We start from the raw sequence: 18,328 nt of genomic DNA, 5'->3' as shown, positions 1-18,328 counted from the left end.
AGTCACCACCTGGTAAAACCTTGTGGTAAGGGGCAGTAAAGACTGCAAAAAGACCCCCACTTCATGGGAACAAAACTTGCATGGTGAGGGGTTCATTGCTATTTTTAATTTTCAGAAACAGAATCCTGCTTTGGGATTTTGTTTTTGGAAATAAAACTTTGAAAGTTTGCTGTATGCCATCAAGCTTTCAATGCATTGAGAGGAATCACTGTGACTGCAGATCAAGCTATTGTATGTCCACTGAGCCTGCACACATCTCTAAATTTGGCAGTCTGTTATCTCCTCAGGGCAATGGAGTACTTCCTTTTCTCCAAGGTCCAAGTCAGGTGTTTGGTCACTTTTTTGGAGCTCAGATTCATCCGGCAGGGGAAGGTCAACACTATAGCTGAGCAGGGCTCATCGAGGCCAGTTACCATCTCTGTAAAATGGATTTGATGCAGTTCTTTCTTTGGAGCCAAAAGGTTTCCAAGACACCGATTTTTCAGGAGTGTAGTACACTTTGCATAGCCAAGGGTCCCAGGATCTCAGAAACAGCACTTGGGCATCAAGTCTCAATCCAGCAGAAGTCACCAGCAGGATCTAGGGTAGGCCAAGTTGGAACTGGTAAGCTAGCCTGTTGGAGTAGGCCCTTCCTGCAGGGTCATCCACAAACAATTTGCCTTCCACCTCCTGTCTTTATATCCTATTTTTGTTGTCTTTTAGAACTCTGCACATTTTATTACTGCTAACCAGCGCTGACGTGCTTGCGCTCTCACCTTTAAACATGGTAGAATTGGCTTTCACCCAATTGGCATATTTATATTACTTGTAACTCCCTAGTAAAGTGGTACTACATGTGCCCAGGGCCTGTAAATTAAATACTAATCATGATCCTGCAGCACTGATTGCGTCACTCACTTTAGTAGCCCTTTAAACATGTCTCATGCCTGCCATTGCAACTTGTGAGTGCAGTTTTAAATTGCCAGTCAACCTTGCAAAATAAACCTTTTGCCAGGCAGCCCAAACCTTCAATTTAAATAGATATGTCACCCCTAGGGTAGGCCTTAACAGCCCAGATGGTAGGGCACAGTGTTTTTAAAAAGTGGGACATGTACTTTTGCATTTTAAATGTCCTGGTGGTGAAAACACTCTTACATTCAATTCTCACTACTGTCTCTTCAGGAATGGGGTTTCTCACAGTTTTTGTGCCCCTCTAATCTAACAGGAGGTCAGGCAACTAATCCTTAGATTCCACTTCTTTGTCTTGGGTACAAATTAGAGGAGGTCCACATTTTCAGGTCTCCTCACAGGTCCCAGCAGCAGATGCAGATTTTCTTCTGCCTTCTACTGGTCCAGCAGTGCTCTGAAAAGGGTGCCCCAGGCCACCATATTTATGAGTGGCACTAGCCTGTGGGTATGGGTGAATCGCATACCCTCCTTAACTGTATTACTTGGCATTCTTAGGGTGGTCTTTCCACAATCTTTTTGCCTTTGAGCTCCACGTCTTGCTGTATCTTTTCATTGGCCTTCGGACTTTGAGAACTTTACCACAGCTAATCAGTGAAAGGTGCATGTGCTTCTTTCCTAAACATGCGTGTAATTGGTGTATTCGTAAACGACATATTTAATTTACTTGTAAGTCCCTTATAAAGTGGCATACCATATACACAGGGTCTGCAAATTAAATACTACTAGAAGGCTCCAGCACCAATTGTGCCACCCACAGAAGTAGCCTTTCAAACCTGTCTCAGGCCTGACACTGCATTGCCTTTGTGTGCAGTTTGCTGCCACGTCAATCTTGTATTTAAAACTACTTGCCTATCCTTAAACTCCCCTTTTATTATATATAAGTCACACCTAAGGTAGGCACCAGGTAGCCGTAAGGGCATTTTGCTATGTAAGTAAAAAGTAGGATATGTACTTTTGTTGTTTGAATGTCCTGGTAGTGACAAAAAGCCTTTATTGTTTTTCACTCAGTGAGGCCTACCCCGCTCATAGGTAAGCATTGGGAATTCCCTTTACCCTTTTAACCTGTAATCCTGATCAGAGAGAAGTAACGTTTTCACATTTGATATATTTGGAAGGTTCATGATAAATCCTCCTTACTGGTGAAGTGAGATTTAACATTACCATTTTAGAAATGGTTCTTTTAGAAACTGGATATGTGTCTGTACTTACTGCTCTTTGTGTCTGACAGCCTGTCTGCAATGCCTGTCTGGACTGGGTGACATCTACACTTTTGCATTCTCTCTAGCCAGCCACAAACACAGGAAGGGCTTGGTGTGACAGAGAAACCATCTGCAATCTTATAGCCTTCCTGGCAGGAAGAAGGAGAGGTGGCTCACAATTACATCTGAATAGACTGTGTCCTGTCCTCACATAATATACACCCCAGGATTAGCCTGGCAGAAAAGACTGATTAAATCGGATACTTGTGCACTTCAGAGAATTCCTTTGAAGGTACATCTACCTCAAACACACTTTTGGGCACAAGTACTGGGTCTCTAACCCGCTGAAATAAGGCATGTTTTACCCCTGTAACCAGACACTGCTGGTTCGACATCTACACACTGCCAGGAAGGACGCCCACTTTGATTATTGCTCTGCTGTGTTGACCAGCAGCTTGTTGAGCTGCAGGAGGGACTACCTCTTTGCTACCTGCCTTGTTGCTGTGGCCTGCTGCCTGCTACCTGCTACATGTGTACTGTGCTTACCTACAGCGTTCTCCAAGGGCTTGCCGATATGCTCCCTGTTCTTGAAGTCTCATGGCCATCAAAGACTTTGCTTCAAAAAGATTGAGTGCTTCACTCTACAAAGGTCCAGTGCTCACTTTTGACCTGCAACTGCTAACTACGAAGATCATCTCTACATCCTGACCAAAATCCCCACCTTTGTGTTGGAGCCAAAGCCGCAGAGCCGAGGGAAAATTTTCTAGGCCCCAGTGCTGCCATGGTAACTGAAGTCTCCCCTGTGACAACACCTCTGCTCAGATTGCCTACATCATGAGAGGCTTTGCTTTACGCCAACCACTCCTGTGAAGAGGAGATCACTGTGTCTGCTCAGCCCACTGTGTCTGCATCAACCACTCCTGTGAAACAAGGTATTGTGTCTGTGGTCAGAACACACGCGAGGTCCTCTGTGGTTGACCTGCATTCCCAGGGATGGTTAAAAATTATTTTCATACACTGGACCTGAGTGCCCCAGGACCCCTTTTCCATTTGCAGTGCCTGAGAGCCAGTCGTACCTGCATATTATATGAACACCTACCTGATGATCCCCTGCCGGAATTTGTGTCAGTCACCCTGCAAAAAGCATGCTAAATTCAAGTCCTCTTCCTGGCTTTCACATCTTTGAACATTACTGTAAGCAATCTATGAGGAGCATTGTTGTTTTGTAACTATGTGTTTTATCCTGCACATTCAATAATGCTCATAAAGTAAAAAAGAATGCATTGCATTTTTCTCTTTCTGATCTTGTTTTGGTTATAATATACTAAGCTATTTTATAAACCTATGTGTAGTTTTGACCATAATAATAATTCTGCATTATTAATTTCTTCTGGGTACATGGACCTAGAGACTAATTTACACTGTGCTTCATGTGACTTTACTTTTAACACTTTTTATACTCTGATATTTTGTTCAGGTTTCATTTATTATACTTGTCTATTTAACTCCTAATGAGCCCACCTACACTGTGGTTTATGTGACTCTGCTCTTAATGTTTCAGTATTTGGATCCTCTGTTCTAGTTTTCTGTATTCTACTCATTTATTGGACTTCTATACCATGATCGCATGTGTGGGCTACAGTTTTGATGTTCATATACACTTTTCAACTTGAACATGATTTTATACAGTGTGAGTATCAGAATGAAGTGGTCCATAGATTGAGGGATAACCTTGATATATCTGCAAATGTATAATGGGATACTCTTATTATTATTGCAGTGATCTGATTTTTTCTATCTACCTAGACTGATGTAGTCTGTCTTTTAACATTGCTAGATACCCCAAGAGGGCACCTTTGTGTATGCCGATAAATCACACGTAGCTCATTCTTTTAATATAATATACTTGAACAAGAATATTCTTTGTGTAATTGGTTGGAATAAAGATAAGTATGCAATCAATTCTGTTTGCTATTGGATTGAAGCCCTTATATGCAATCATTATCTGTGTGACTTTTATTTGAGTAATGTAAGGTGATATGATGAAAGACTTCCATATTAGTCATTGGCCATCATAATTATTTAGTATATTGTTGCTGTGGGTTTCGGTTTTACAGGATTTGTATGTAGACTGTCCTCCAAACGAAAATATAAATTGATATTCTAAGATGGTGCCTTGTTGTGAAGGTCAATAGTTGACACGAGGTCTTATATAGTCCATATTCAACATGGCTAGAGAGCACTATTAGATACTCTAAGATGCTATAAATGACACATTGTTCATCCATTTAATACTTCTATTTTGCGTAATGTAAGGTGATATGGTGAAAGATTTCCATACTATGCAATGTCCGCCGTAATTACGTAGTATAGTGTTGCTGTGATTTCCGCCCTACTGAAGTTGTATGTTGTCTGTCTTTTAAATGTGAGTACAAATTGACACTCCAAGATGATGCCGGTTGCAAATGCCAATAGGTGAAACGAGCTAGACTGCTCTCTGGTCGCTTAGTAAGAATCGGGACATGGATAAGTTAGCCTATGTTTGCTGAAGGATTGATTTTGCATAATGTTGGTTTAAACTGGTCTGGGGTACTTGAATATATGTATGTGAGATGGTTATTATGATATTGAAGATTTTTGGTAACCGCATGTACAATTTTTACGAATGCCATAATTTGATATGTACACTCAGGCCTTCTCCGGTCACTCGGGAAAAATTGAGATATGGAAGGGATAACGTGTTTTCAGAAAGACTGAAAAATACACTGAATAATATTACTATATTTATACAACTTATAACTATAGAGTCAATACTATGAGGTGTAAAAACTTTGGAGTATATCTTGAAATGTTATGAAATACTACCTGATTGGAGCTTGGATTGAGAGATAATTTATGACCATGTGTGGTACTGTTGATATTGGGTTGAGTTAACTGACTATTAGAAATACATGTAACTTGGGTATCATGTACAGATAATTATCTTTGTTTGAACTTTATTTTACAGATGATTGGATTTCAAGTATCTCAACAATATTTTACAGCACAATTTTTCACAGGATGCACTAGGTGAGACCTACAAATAGAAGAGCATTTAGAGTATATCTTAACACTGACATTATTAGGACTAGAACATGATTTGTTTTCTACTTCCAGATTATAATGGCCGGATAAAACACTTGCTGAAGATTGTTTTAAGTGCACCCAATTAATAAAAGAGCATGGATAAGAATTTAATTTGAGAGTAGTCACTACCACATGGTTTGATCCTTATGATCATGCGGTTCACAACTTGGTTTCTGTAGCTTATGGGGTTTCCTCTTCACTTGCATGGGTTTTCTTAGCAATCTATGGTTGACAATAGAGGATATTCCTTTACTTTTTTGGTGCTCAATATTATCTCTTCCTTTTCTTATCATTTCATTTGAGTGTAAACTATTGTCCAAGGTTGATCTTGACTGACGCTGAATTTATTCCTGTAATATGGGACAATTTAAGAAAGTTACCGACGTAAGTGTGGTGAAGGGTTGGCTGATAGTAGTTTGGTTTTGTGCTTATTTGCAATTTTGATTTGTCTGGTGTAGCCCTGGTGAAGGTGATGGTAAATATACCAATATGATGAAACATGTGTTGGGTACAAGAATTGTAATCGTTTGCTGGATGTATGAAAAGATGAGATAATTAAAGAATACACTGGACCAATAGGACTTTTTTTTTAATGATTATATTTTGGCGCTCAGGAAAATCATTTACTGTTGTATTTATTACTGCTGACAATAATTCTTATTAGCCCAGAGGTGTTTCCTTAAAGGAACCTTCTAATGAGTGATCTCACTACAGATCACAGAACCCAATCAAACAAAGGAACACTTGGAATAACTGATGCTGGTGATTAATTGCAATGCACTACTGATAAAAGAGAGCTGGTATTTCTCTCTGTCCTGGATGGCCCATTTAAGATCTTCATATGTTGAACAGTATGCTTATGTTTTCCACAGGCTTTATTTTTTCTATAAGAGCAAATTTATACATGTTGCATTGACTATAATTGATTATGCCATTTTGCCGAAGGCCATACATAAATGATACACAACTGCCCGATAGTGTTTGGGTCAAATGAGAAGTCTGTGTATTGACAGTGACATTTCTTATGTCAAAAGGCTCTTTTGCGGCCTATAGTATTTATTTGCCAATTCCTGAATTTAGAATAACCTTGTTCACTAAAATATTCATCTGTTTTTATTCACAGATTGCAAGTGGTATGAATAAATCAGTACTTTATTTATTTATTTATTTATTTATTTATTTTTAACATTTATACAGCGCGCTGTTACCAGAAGGTGGCCTGGCGCTAGATGAATACTCCTAAAGGTACAGGCCGGAATAAATTTAATGTGTAAACAGCCAAGTTTTAATGCCTCTCCTGAAAGCCATCAGGTCTGTCATGTTCCTCAAGGCGAGGGGCAGGGCATTCCAGGCCTTCGTTGCCCCCAAAACAAAGCTCCTGCCTCCCCACCGTGCCTTCTTTATACGAGGAACTTTGACCAAGTGCTGCCCAGCTGACCTTAAATGTCTGGGAGGGAGATACCATTGAAAGTACTGCATCAGGCAGGCCGGCCCCAGGCCTTGCAAGGCCTTAAAAACCAGACACAAGTCACTTGAAAGAAATCCGCTTCCGCACTGGCAGCCAATGTAATTTTGTAATTTCGGACGAGATGGAGGCATACTTCGGTATGCCCGTCAGAAGTCTAGCTGCTGCATTTTGCAACACCTGCATTTTATTAAGAAGCCCCTGTTGAGCATTCAGAAGCAGGCTGAATTTCATAGCGCGCCCTGCATTGCAAAATGCGATGCAGCGCGCACTACGAAATTCGTTTTATTAGTTACATTATTTACTTACCTCCAATGATCTATATTCTGGTTTTTAGAACTCCCCACCCTGCCCCTCCCCCGCCTGCCTTTCAGCCCCACCGCAACTCCCTCCAAGGGCCGCGGCTGCAGTTGACCGGGAACCCAATGGTGTGTGTGACATCAACCGGCAATCCTGGATTCTAACCACAAATAAAATTACATTTTATTATTATTGTATGCATGGGGCAAATGTCCCAGGACCTGTAGTAATGCTGGCAAAAAATATAGTCCACACTGATGGTGTCAATTTTGCCAGGGTCACTTGATAGGTGATATCGAGGTTGAGGTCCACAATTGTTAATGAGAGCTACCTCAACTAGTAAAGTAAAATAAAGTAAAGGTAAAGTATTTTATTGTGGTAAGAGTGTAGAAATGGAAAATCTTCAGCACTGAGTGGAGAGTGTTAGATTATTTAGGGTATTATAGGCTTTGGAGAAGCAATTGCAGATGTAGATGGGCATCTGCTCACATCACACTTTTCGATTAGTTTTGTCATTAAACCCTTCCATGCTCATGACGAGCTCGTCATGGCATATACCTCTCAGGTGCTCATGACGAGCTGAGCTCGTCATGACCACACCCGTTTTCATTGCTGTCCAGCACAGCAGGGGAAACTCTCAAGCAGCGATGAGGTTAAGGGATTTAGGACTCTACGGAGAAATATTTGCAACGACAGGAAGGCCTCAAAGAGAATTCACTCCATAGATGACGTTCTAAGGACACATCGCATAAATATTTTCTCGTGCATTAGAGAAAGTTACAAGTTGGTGAAGAAAAAAAGTTCAAACAACAGGATTCCTTAGGTCACATCTCTCAATTCAGCACATTATTTTGTGTGCCTTTGTTTATTCTCAATCCATTTCAGCTGACTGTACACAAAAAACATGCATCCACTGCTGCCAATAATGTTATCAGCAGTAATCGAAGAAGGGTGGTCCAAATTTCGTGTTTTATTTGTGCAAGAATAGCTGATTGGATTCGAGTCATGGATAATTGGTAAAAAAAAAAAAAATCACGAGTCTTATCTATTTTTCATAACTAATATCTGTATTTGCTTCTGTTCATTTTTTTCTGGTATGAGCAAGAGAACGTAGTGTTCACAATTTTAAATATCCTTTTTACTCCACATGCGTGCAAAATTATTGTTTTTAGAAATGTATAGAACGTGTAAAATCGCACATCACAGTCCACGTGAAAGTCATGCAGCATGCAGAGCATGGACGAGGACGCCCTACTAAAGTCCCCTGCACCTTCTGTAAATATATTTAGCTATTGTGAGTGCGGCAGCGTGGAGGCATGCAACGTTTATAGGATTGTTTATAAAAATAGCACCCTGAATAATGAAGTGCCATGTTATGAATGCTGATGTGAAAGTATATTTTGCAATCAGACGCAGTGTACACTTCAGTGCCTGTAATGTTGGAACATAAAGAAGGATATAAAAAAAACAAGAGGCCAATCCTATTTCTTACCTACATTTCCTGTCGTCAGGTAGGAATTATGATAGTCCATCATTCCCAATCCAACAATATGTATAAAATCTTCAATAACCTGCATAAGCTCCACTGAGCCGGGGTGGATCTGATGAAAGAAGGTAAGATTAGCAATGGTATTAAGCGCATCATTAAACAATTTAATTTACAGAGCACAGCAAAATACAATCGAAATGTATAAGGAAAATAAACAACGCAAGTGTAATTAAAGCATCCATGTAAGAAAGACGGATTTCATGTTGGTTCTTTGTTAATACATTTTATTTAGAATTTTATTTCCATGATAAATATGCTTCCCCACAATTTTTGGTCCCAGAATTCAGTATAAAAAAATTAATAGCAATTAAGCAATTATTGAGAGGTAATCAGTGTCCAATAGGAATACGTGATCATATTATAATTTATAAGCACCATTGACACAAAAGGAACTCTAAAGCTAGGAAGCAGGTCACATATGATACTCAAATTAGTGGGTCTTAAATCCTTTTATGTACCGCAGAGAAAAATGAATCAACCTAATGGCTATTTGAAACTCACTGCATAACGTGGATGGAAAAGCTTTGAGACTAGTTGTGGATAACCTAGGGTCGGACCGACCATATTGTATTTTCTCTTTGTGATGCAGGGTAGGGGGGGTTGCTTTAGACCATTCTAGTGGCAGCCTTCTGGCATGTGGGCGGGTTTCAACTGTATCCGCAGGGATAGTTTTGGTGTTCAATGTGGTTCCGAGATAACCTATGCTTTCGCGTTTGCATACACGCATCAGGTTAACAAACCTCATGAAATGGTAACCTGCTACCTATCCGAGTTTGACCACCAAGTACCCTTGGGTTTTAGCACAGTGTTCTCTATAAGCATTGCAAAAGTCTTTCAAAGCTATATAGTGTCCTAAAGAGAGAACCTGTGCCCATCTTTTAACAGTGGAGTGAAATACCCCTAAATACTCCCTTATTGTAAGGAGCAGGAAGTCACCTCACTTGGTGGACACAGTGAAGTTTTAGGATGACCCTCATTATTTGTACTCCCAGTAATTCCAGTGGCCTTATTAATGCCTGCATAGAAGTTAATATTTTAGTTCAAGAAAGCTGTGCCTCTGTTTCCATAACCAGCTGGAATCTGCACAAAATCGCTATATGTGCTACGTAATTTACTTGATCCATATGGAGAAGCTACAAAGAATTAACCAAAGAGAACTATAGTTTACATCCTTCTCATGTTATTGGGAATGTCATGGACCTTGGCCCTCTACCAGAAGATTAAATTCATAACACTCTTTTAATGGCCTTCCTGCCTAATTTGGGCAAGGCACTGAAGATGCGAAACTCTTTACGTATTACACCAGTTGAAAAAATGTGTTAGCAGAGACTGAATTTTTGCAGTGACCAGTACCCTACCAATTATGAAAACAAAAAAACTCAGTTTTTAATTAGGCAACTTCAGAGATATTGTTTTAATTACATAACGTAGGTTGCAGCTTTTCCTCACATTCCAGTCATGCAGTTATTATGGCTCGTCTACTGGAATTTATTTATTTTATTTATGGATTTATAGACCGCCTGAATCACCCCCTGAGGGGTATCTCTGCGCTTAGGACAAGGCTGCTGGTAGCCTGAGGAAAGAAGTTAAAACAAAGTGGACTTAAGAAGTTTTCTAAAGCAAAAAGTGAAGGTAATCAGGACAGAGCCTCAAATGAATAGGCAGCTGGTTCCAGTAGAGGGGGGTGAGGTATGAAAAGGATTTACCACCTAATCTTGCTTTCCTAATTCTGGGGATGTGTAGAAGTGATTTGCTGCCTGACCTAAGAGTTCTTGAGGGAGCATATGGCATAATCTTCCTAGAGATATAGGATAGGCCTTTGTTATGTAAGGCTTTGTAGACTGTGCATCAGACCTTGAACTTGACGTGCTTGCGAACTGGAAACCAATTAAGTTTTTGTGGTAGGGGGAGGGACAGGGTTTGGAATGAAGAGTTCGTAATGAGTCACGCAGCAGTATTCTGTAACCTGTAACCTGCTGAGAGATGACTCATTGTCAGAGACCAGGAGCACATTGCAATAATCGAAACGGCTCATTACCATGGTCTGGATGAGGGTTTTTCGTGTGTAGTCTGGCAGGAGAGAAAAAACTCGGCGTGACAAACCCAACACATAAAACCATGTGCTAGTAGTGTGAGTGACAAGCTCCTTTAATGTTAGCGCATGATCAAGGCGGATGCCCGAGTTTTTAACTATTGATTTAGGGTTAGGGCACGAGCCGAGCGGTGCTGGCCACCAATTCGGGAACCATAGAAGAGAGGCGTCTCCAAAGAGCATTCGCTCAGTTTTTCCAGCATTAAGCTGTAAAAAATTACTTTTCATCCATTCTGCAATAGCAGCCATTCCTCCCAAAAAGGTGGACACAGCTAGGGAAGAAGATTTCCCAAAGGAGTAGAGAAGCTGAGTGTCATCAGCATAAGAAATGGGCAAAAACCCATGGGACCTAAGAAGGTTGGCCAAGGGGGCAATATATATATTAAACAACGGAGGGCTCAGACAAGAGCCCTTGGGGACACCCTTGGTCAATTCCATTGTCTTTGCCTGGAAAGGACCCAGATTGACGTTCTGAGTGCGATCAGACAGGAAGCTGGTCATCCGCTGCAAGGCCATTCCACTAAGTCCACACGTGCTGTAATCAGCTCCATCACCTGCTAACTATACGAATGCCAGATACTGCAGTGCAAATTTGGGAGGGTGGACGTTTCCTAATTGCTTCTATCTGGTATTGTTAGTAAGTTGTTGTCTCACAGAACACCGCTCAGTTAGTTCATTTGTGAAGTTCATGATCTTACAAACGAGTCTCAAGGAAAAAGCAATAACTACTTTTATGGTGTTCCAGTATCTATCAATTTCAAATTTTCAGTGATACTACTTTTTGTATTTGAATATTTACAGATAGGTAAACAAAAACGTTGCATATGAGTTCAACACTGAATAAACATATCTCAGTAAACCAAATATCTTCTTGGTGCAGCACTAACAGCAATCTAATTGCCCAGTAACTTAAATAGCAAATCTCCCTATGTCATCCATTCAACAGACTGGAAGTCTATTTTTCTACTCTGTATTTAATTGAGCGTTCTCAATGCACAAAAGAGACAGCCTTTTGACAAGTACTTAGTTGGCCAATATAGAAACCTTTTTAAAATATATTTTTATTTGTTTTATCTTTACGAAGACAACAAGATAACACACATTACTGTTCATGAAGTCAGTCGATAATGCTAGTAATTGTCCCTCACTGTCATTATACTTTATGGAGAGTAATTCAAGCCCATAACTTTGAAGAGGTAGTCTTCTTACCGATTCCAGGGTCAGTTATGCTATAATATTTATTCATGTTTGAACAGATTATTCTGGGCCTGTTTCACAAAGAGCCTATGTACTCATGGCACAGGCTCCTCAGTCATGGAGCGAGCTCCGCAATGAGAAACTGCAGTGCGTAGATCTCGCCACAACTGCGGGGCCAATGCCATGAGTGCGTAGGCTCTGCCACAAGTACGGAGGCTCTGCCACGAGTGCAGGGGCTCTGCCACAAGTGCAGAGCATCTGCCATGACTACGGAGGCTCTGCCACGAGTGCAGAACCTCCACCACGAGTATGGATGCTCTGCCCCGGGTACGGAGGCTCTGCCATGTGTGTGGAGCCTCCGTCACGAGTACAGAGGCTCCGCCATTAGTATGGAGGCTCTGCACGAGTGCGGAGCCTCACCACGAGTACGGACGCTCCGCCACGAGTACGGAGGCTCTGCCACGAGTGCGGAGCTTCCACCACGAGTGCGGAGGCTCATTGTTAATCGGGCCTTAAGTGTTTATCAGTTTTAAAAACACGAAGAAATTATCTACAGGTAAAAATGCTTTAGAAGTTTTAACATTTGTATGGGTATTCCAGTAGATGGATCTCTGACACAACGGAAGGGAAGGCTAAAAACTCATTTACATTATAGTTCCCTCGAAATGATGTATATTGTAAATAATAGTACCTATCAAGTCACTGCTGAATACATAGGGTAAAGAGAAGAGGTAAAACACACTTTTTTCCCCCTGTAATATTCATGATTCATTCCATTATTTCTAGCATATGACTCTTGGAGGATATAAATTCAGGTAATTTCTCCATCAATTTCTTAAGAAGAAACATACTTTCCAGTATGTATAGTACTGACTTAACATCACACATGGACATAAAGAGGCCGATTATGATGGCGGACGGACCTGAGTCCGTCCGCCATCATAGAGGAGGAGGGACCGTCCGCAGGGGCAGCGGCGGTCCCTCCGTGCTAATTAGGATGTGACCGCCACCCTGGCGGTCACATCCTGTATCTTTATCATTGTGGCGGGTGCTGCTTGAAGCAGCACCCGCCGCAATGATAAAAATGTATGTTGTGCATTTGCATGCACAAAGCGGCAGGCACCTCGCGGTGCCTGCCGCTTTGTGCAGGCAAATGCAGGGGGGTACCATAGGTACCCCCCATGTGCACCCCCCATCCCCCCCCCCCTTCACCCCTGGGGGCCCACAACGGGCCCCCAAACACAAATCCGTATGCCTTTACACGGCGGAAATGCCGCCGTGTAAAGGCATCTTTCTGCAGACATCCTAATATGGCTGGCGGTGTCTGATAGACACCGCCAGCCATGTTGAAGCTTTTCCGCCGCGGACGGAAGGCGTCCGCGGCGGAAAAGCTGCGGACTGAAAAACGATGCCCCAGCCATCCTAATCTGGTGGGGGTCTTTTTCAGTCCGCAGCGGTTTTCCCGCATCCTCCGGGCCGGCGGTGGCTTCCGCCGGCCCGGAGGATGCGGGAAAACCGCAATCGTAATCAGGCCCAAAATGTGCAATCGTGGCCTTAATGCTAATTCTACAATTCCCCTGAGTGTTGCTGCTTCCATTTGAGCCCCGGTGTAAGATGGTCTCTCACACTCTTTGTAACAAATGAGTTGCTGCCTTAGATTTGTGCTAAATATAAATATATATATATATATATATATATATATATATATATATATATATATATATATATATATATAAAACAGGTATTTAATGGCTTGTAAGCTTGGCAATCAGTAGAGCAGTAGAGGGCACTAAGCATCAGCAGCCTCATTTTGAAAGGGGATGGCCATTTCTTGATGTGTTATTACCAGATGAACATTAGATCACAATTTATTGTGCAGTATTTAAAATACCACGCACTGAGAACGTCAATATAATTTTTTAAAGAATATTTTCTATCTGAATGTAAACTGTGTCAGGGACAAAACATTGCTCATCAATTAATTTCGAGTTCTTTTTGGATTCACATTACAAATGGCCTGATTTAGAGTTTGGTGGACAGGTTACTCAGTAAGAATTATGAAGATATCCTGTCCGCCATATTACTACTCCCATGGGACATAAAGCACTTGCAATAAGGTGGACAGGATATCCATCAAGTGATGGAGTAACCCATCCGCCACACTCTAAATCTGGTCCAAAGTTTTAAATATTAGCCAGATGCTCCCTTATGTTCAGTACAAACCAAAACAAGTGCCAATACTGAACACTATTTACCATCCACTTTATCACTGGTACCAATGCAAGTCCGTCACAGGTTCCATGGATACTCAATTCAAAAAACTTTTTATTTTTATTTTAAATCTTTAACCTATTTTCAATAAATACATACAGATACAAAGAAATGATCAAAGAAACAAATACAAACAATACAGAAACCACTTTTTCCCAATTTCACGACTTGCAAAAAGACATCACAATCACTCAATGCTCTCCTTCAACCATTCAACATTCATTCCAGACACACAACCAACTCCACATACCCACAGGTTCACCTAAGGGTTAAGCCAGAATCACTCACAATTTGTGGAAAGGCAAAATACAACGCACACAGCCAAACAACATCAGACTTAAACAACAATTTAAATAAAGCAATGCACCAAAACATCAACAAAGTAAATAAAGAATCATGTTACAGTGCTTCACAAACACCAACTAAATTTTGAATATGTTTGTTTGACTAGAAAATTCGCAAGGTCGACGCGTTTCGACCCCTTTGACTAACAGGGTACTCCTCAGGACCATCACAATCTTACTCATGGGAGAAAAGCTGTTTTAGTTCTGTCAATCCTCAATGTGCATTGCGGTGTCTTCCATAATCCTTTACACTTCAAACCATAATGTTGAGGCACTTAGTAGACCAGCTCCAAAGATGCTCGTCGATCAGTTAAACGAAAAGTCCAGGGACTTCCAACGCATAGAGGCCAATCGTGTTAGGTACACCTCGTCACTTCCAGCAATTCTGGCATACACCTTAACTGTGCTGAGCGTGTCCATACAAATGTGCCTGATTGCCCTTATAGATAATTGGGGGATCTACACTTGCGAAAATTTTGAAAAAACCATAGCCATATTCTAAAGTTAAAGACTTCTTTTTATGGAAAATGGCTAAAATCATTCCTGTTGCAGTCAGTTTAGAGGAGGCTCTTGTTACACATTGCTCGGTTATGCCAAGTATTCTTTAGACTTTCCAAGACCTGACCGAGTAAATTGGGAACACAAACATTTCTGCCATGCACTGGTAATAAGAGAGGGTGCACCTATCTAGTCCTGCCTTCTCCCCACAGTGACTGAGCATACAAGACAGGCTCAACCAAGTATGAGAGGAGGCAATGGCTAGAACCAAGATCAGGAAGATGGGAACTGCACTCAGTGCCCTTCACAATTAATAAACCTGCTTTTCCCTGACTCCAGAAGCATATTACACATGAAAGGAATATGGTGATAGTGCACAACTCAAAGTAAGTTGGCAACTAAGTTGTTTACCGAATTGCAGGCCATCAGGTTATGTAATGAAACTAGCACTTAGAAGAAGAGATTGGGATCTGCCCACTGGGCTCTAATAGGCTAGACTTCACTGTTAAATGACAAAGTTGGTATGTGGATATGAGGAGTTTGGAATTGAAAGACAAACGAGTATGAATCTACATTTGTTGATGTGTTCTAGTATAATTTAAGCCACTGTGTGAAGTTTTCAAAGTCTCTTCATTGTTAAATGAGCAATAGTTGTCTTGAGTTTAGAGTCCAGACTTCTCAAACAGAAATGTTATCACTGACATATTCACTTAACGATAATGTTACTTTAACCTTTGTCTTTTTTCATTGAAATTCCAAGGCTTTTGCTAAATGGAAACAAATCTGTTTATCAGACCTAACTAGAATGTTACTTTAACCTTTATCTTTTTCAGTGACTTTCTAGGGATTTCTTTTAACTCCAAGTAATATTTTATTACAATACGTTAAGTCAACACCCTGCCTACGTCCAGGCCCTGTGGCAAATTACCCAGAGTCAGCCAAGCCCCCAGGCAGCCATGTGCCCCCCTCCCCGAGCCTCATTAGACGGTGGGTTGCCATCCCCCGAGGCCTTATGTTTTTTAAAGGAGATTGGAGGCCACGTGGGCAACATCCTGAGCCTCATTGGGCCCTGGAGACCAATACTTCAGGGACAATTTTATTTTTAAGAAAAGCAAACAACGTGGCTTCCTTCCCTGACCCTCATCAGGTCCTGCGGACTCCATCCCACAAAGTCTTAAGTTTTTTAAAAGGGAGGGGGCCCATGTTGTCCCCATTCTGAAGTCTCATTAGGCCCTGGAGGCCCCATCCCCCAGGGACTTAACTAATTTAAAGGGGAGAGGGGCCATATGGCTCCCTCCCTGAGCCTCATTTGGCCCTGGAGACCCCTTCACCCAGGGCCTTCCTTTTTATAGGGGGAGGATGTTAATGTGGCCCTCTTCCCTGAGTCGTATTAGTCCCTGAGTATCCCATTCCCCAGGACCTTTGTTTTTACAAAGGGGAGGAGCTATGCATGGACTCCTCCCTGAGCCTTATCAGGCCCTGCTGGATCCCAACACATTGGCCTTTTTTTTGTAAACGGGAGATTGAGCCTCATGGCCACCCTTCCTGAGACTTATTAGGCCCTGGGGGCCCCATCCCAAAGGGATGCACTGCACCCCTTCTCAAGACTTTAAAAGGCCCTGGGGACCCCATCCCCCAGGGCAACTAATTAAGTTAAAGGTTAGTTGTGCCATTCAGGCCCCTTCCCTGAGCCTAAATAAGGCCCAGGGGACCCTGTCTCCCAGGGCTGTGTATTTTTTAAAGGGGCCTGCCTTTAATATGAGTGGGTGCTGCGGTGGCCACCCAGGGCACCCACCAAACATTCATTAGAAGCTGCAAGGAAAGCCCCAATGCCCAGCATAGCCCCAACCATCTCCCTGCATGCTGGGGGAGCCGGCATTGCTCCCGCCCACAGGGAGCAGCCACAGTCTCTTGATCTGTTTCCCTGCCCACATTAGTGAGGGCAGGGAAACAGATCGATAGTCTGCTCCCAGCCGGCAGGAGCATTTTCAAATTTCCACCCACTGGGAGCAGACTTTGTGTTTGCTCCTGCGTGGTGGGATTCTTGAAAATGCTCCCACCTGGCAGGTGCAAACACAAGTTTTCCTGCCCACACCGATGACGTCCGGGGTAACTGCAGTAAATAAATACAGTAGGCCCTTGGGGATGGGGTCCCTGGGGCTGAAAAAAGCTTGGGGTGGGGGCAACGCTCCCCTTGTCCTAATATATACATTGCGCCCCAGCGGATAGGGTTAGGAGAGTTAACTATAACTTGCGATCCCACCATGCGCTGCTTATCTCCTCACATATTACATCATTCATTACATGTTCTATGACATCATTTATGCCATCACTGATGACACCTCATATTACATCATTGATGACATCACTGATGACATCAGTGATTGCATCATCCAAGCTTTTTTCTACACTTTACTCTATCAACTATTATGACATTACAGGCCTGAAAGTAAGTACAAAATAGCTCAGAATAATATAAAGCATCATTAATATCATCACAGATACAACTCTATTGGGTGTAGCAACCATGTGTTATGTGCAACATTGATCCTATATCTTACACTTCACCAGTAGCCTAGTTCATGTTGACTAACAACCACAGATAAAAGAGTAACCTTTACTGCACATGGTGTTCAATCTGTATACAAGTGTTCAGAGAAAACCAAAGTACACTAGATATTCAAGGCCTGTTACATAACTATGGACTGTCTTTACCTATATCACACCCCACACAGTCACTAAGCCTACAATGAGAAATGAAGTGGATATCCATAGAAAAGTGGGAATGAATTAATATTTTTATAGTGTGCACAAGAACCCAAAGGCCATCTTGGCACTAGTGAACTGTTGTGAACACGATATAACCCAGCTGGAGTTCCTGGTTGGAGAGCAGTCATGTTTTGAGTGATTTCCTAAACTGTGCCAGGTTGATCTGAGAGTTTAGGAACAGAGGAAGATTATTCCACAGTTTTCCAGTGGAGGTAATGAAGCTTCTGCTGCCTGAAGATGCCCTGTTAGATTTAGGTATTACCAAATGCTTTGAAAAAGTGGATCGTAGCATTCTATTAGAGACATGCCACTGGAATCTGACCTTTAAATATGTTAGTTAGGCCACAGTCGTGAAGCGCCTTATGAGCAACGCACATGGCCTTAAAAGCAATCTGTTTCTTTACCAGTAGCTATTGAAGCTTAAAAAGAGCCTGGTAAAGAACTGACTGAAACTTTGGAGTGTCAAAGAGAAGGCGGGCAGATGCATCTTGAAGGATTTGGAGTTCATTTAGTCATTGTTGTTGAATGCTGACATAGAGGGCAGTGCAATAGTCAAGTCTTCAAAGCACT

General features: G+C 41.8%; 1 protein-coding gene across 2 annotated transcripts in view; it reads right to left on the bottom strand.

Annotated features, from left to right (window-relative positions):
- The window catches only part of ADGRB3 (adhesion G protein-coupled receptor B3), a 1,104,008-nt gene that overhangs the window by 757,057 nt on the left and 328,623 nt on the right, over positions 1–18,328 (bottom strand). For both annotated transcript variants that reach the window (XM_078648009.1, XM_078648010.1), the window contains exon 10: positions 8,531–8,639. In XM_078648009.1, the coding sequence (XP_078504135.1) occupies positions 8,531–8,639 (109 nt within the window). The remainder of the gene's footprint in view (positions 1–8,530; positions 8,640–18,328) is intronic.

This window comes from Lissotriton helveticus, chromosome 6, assembly GCF_964261635.1.
Source record: "Lissotriton helveticus chromosome 6, aLisHel1.1, whole genome shotgun sequence".
In the NCBI taxonomy this organism is placed as follows: Eukaryota; Metazoa; Chordata; class Amphibia; order Caudata; family Salamandridae; genus Lissotriton; species Lissotriton helveticus.
Note: the sequence above shows the minus strand (reverse complement) of the source record. Positions and strands in the feature narration are given on the sequence as shown.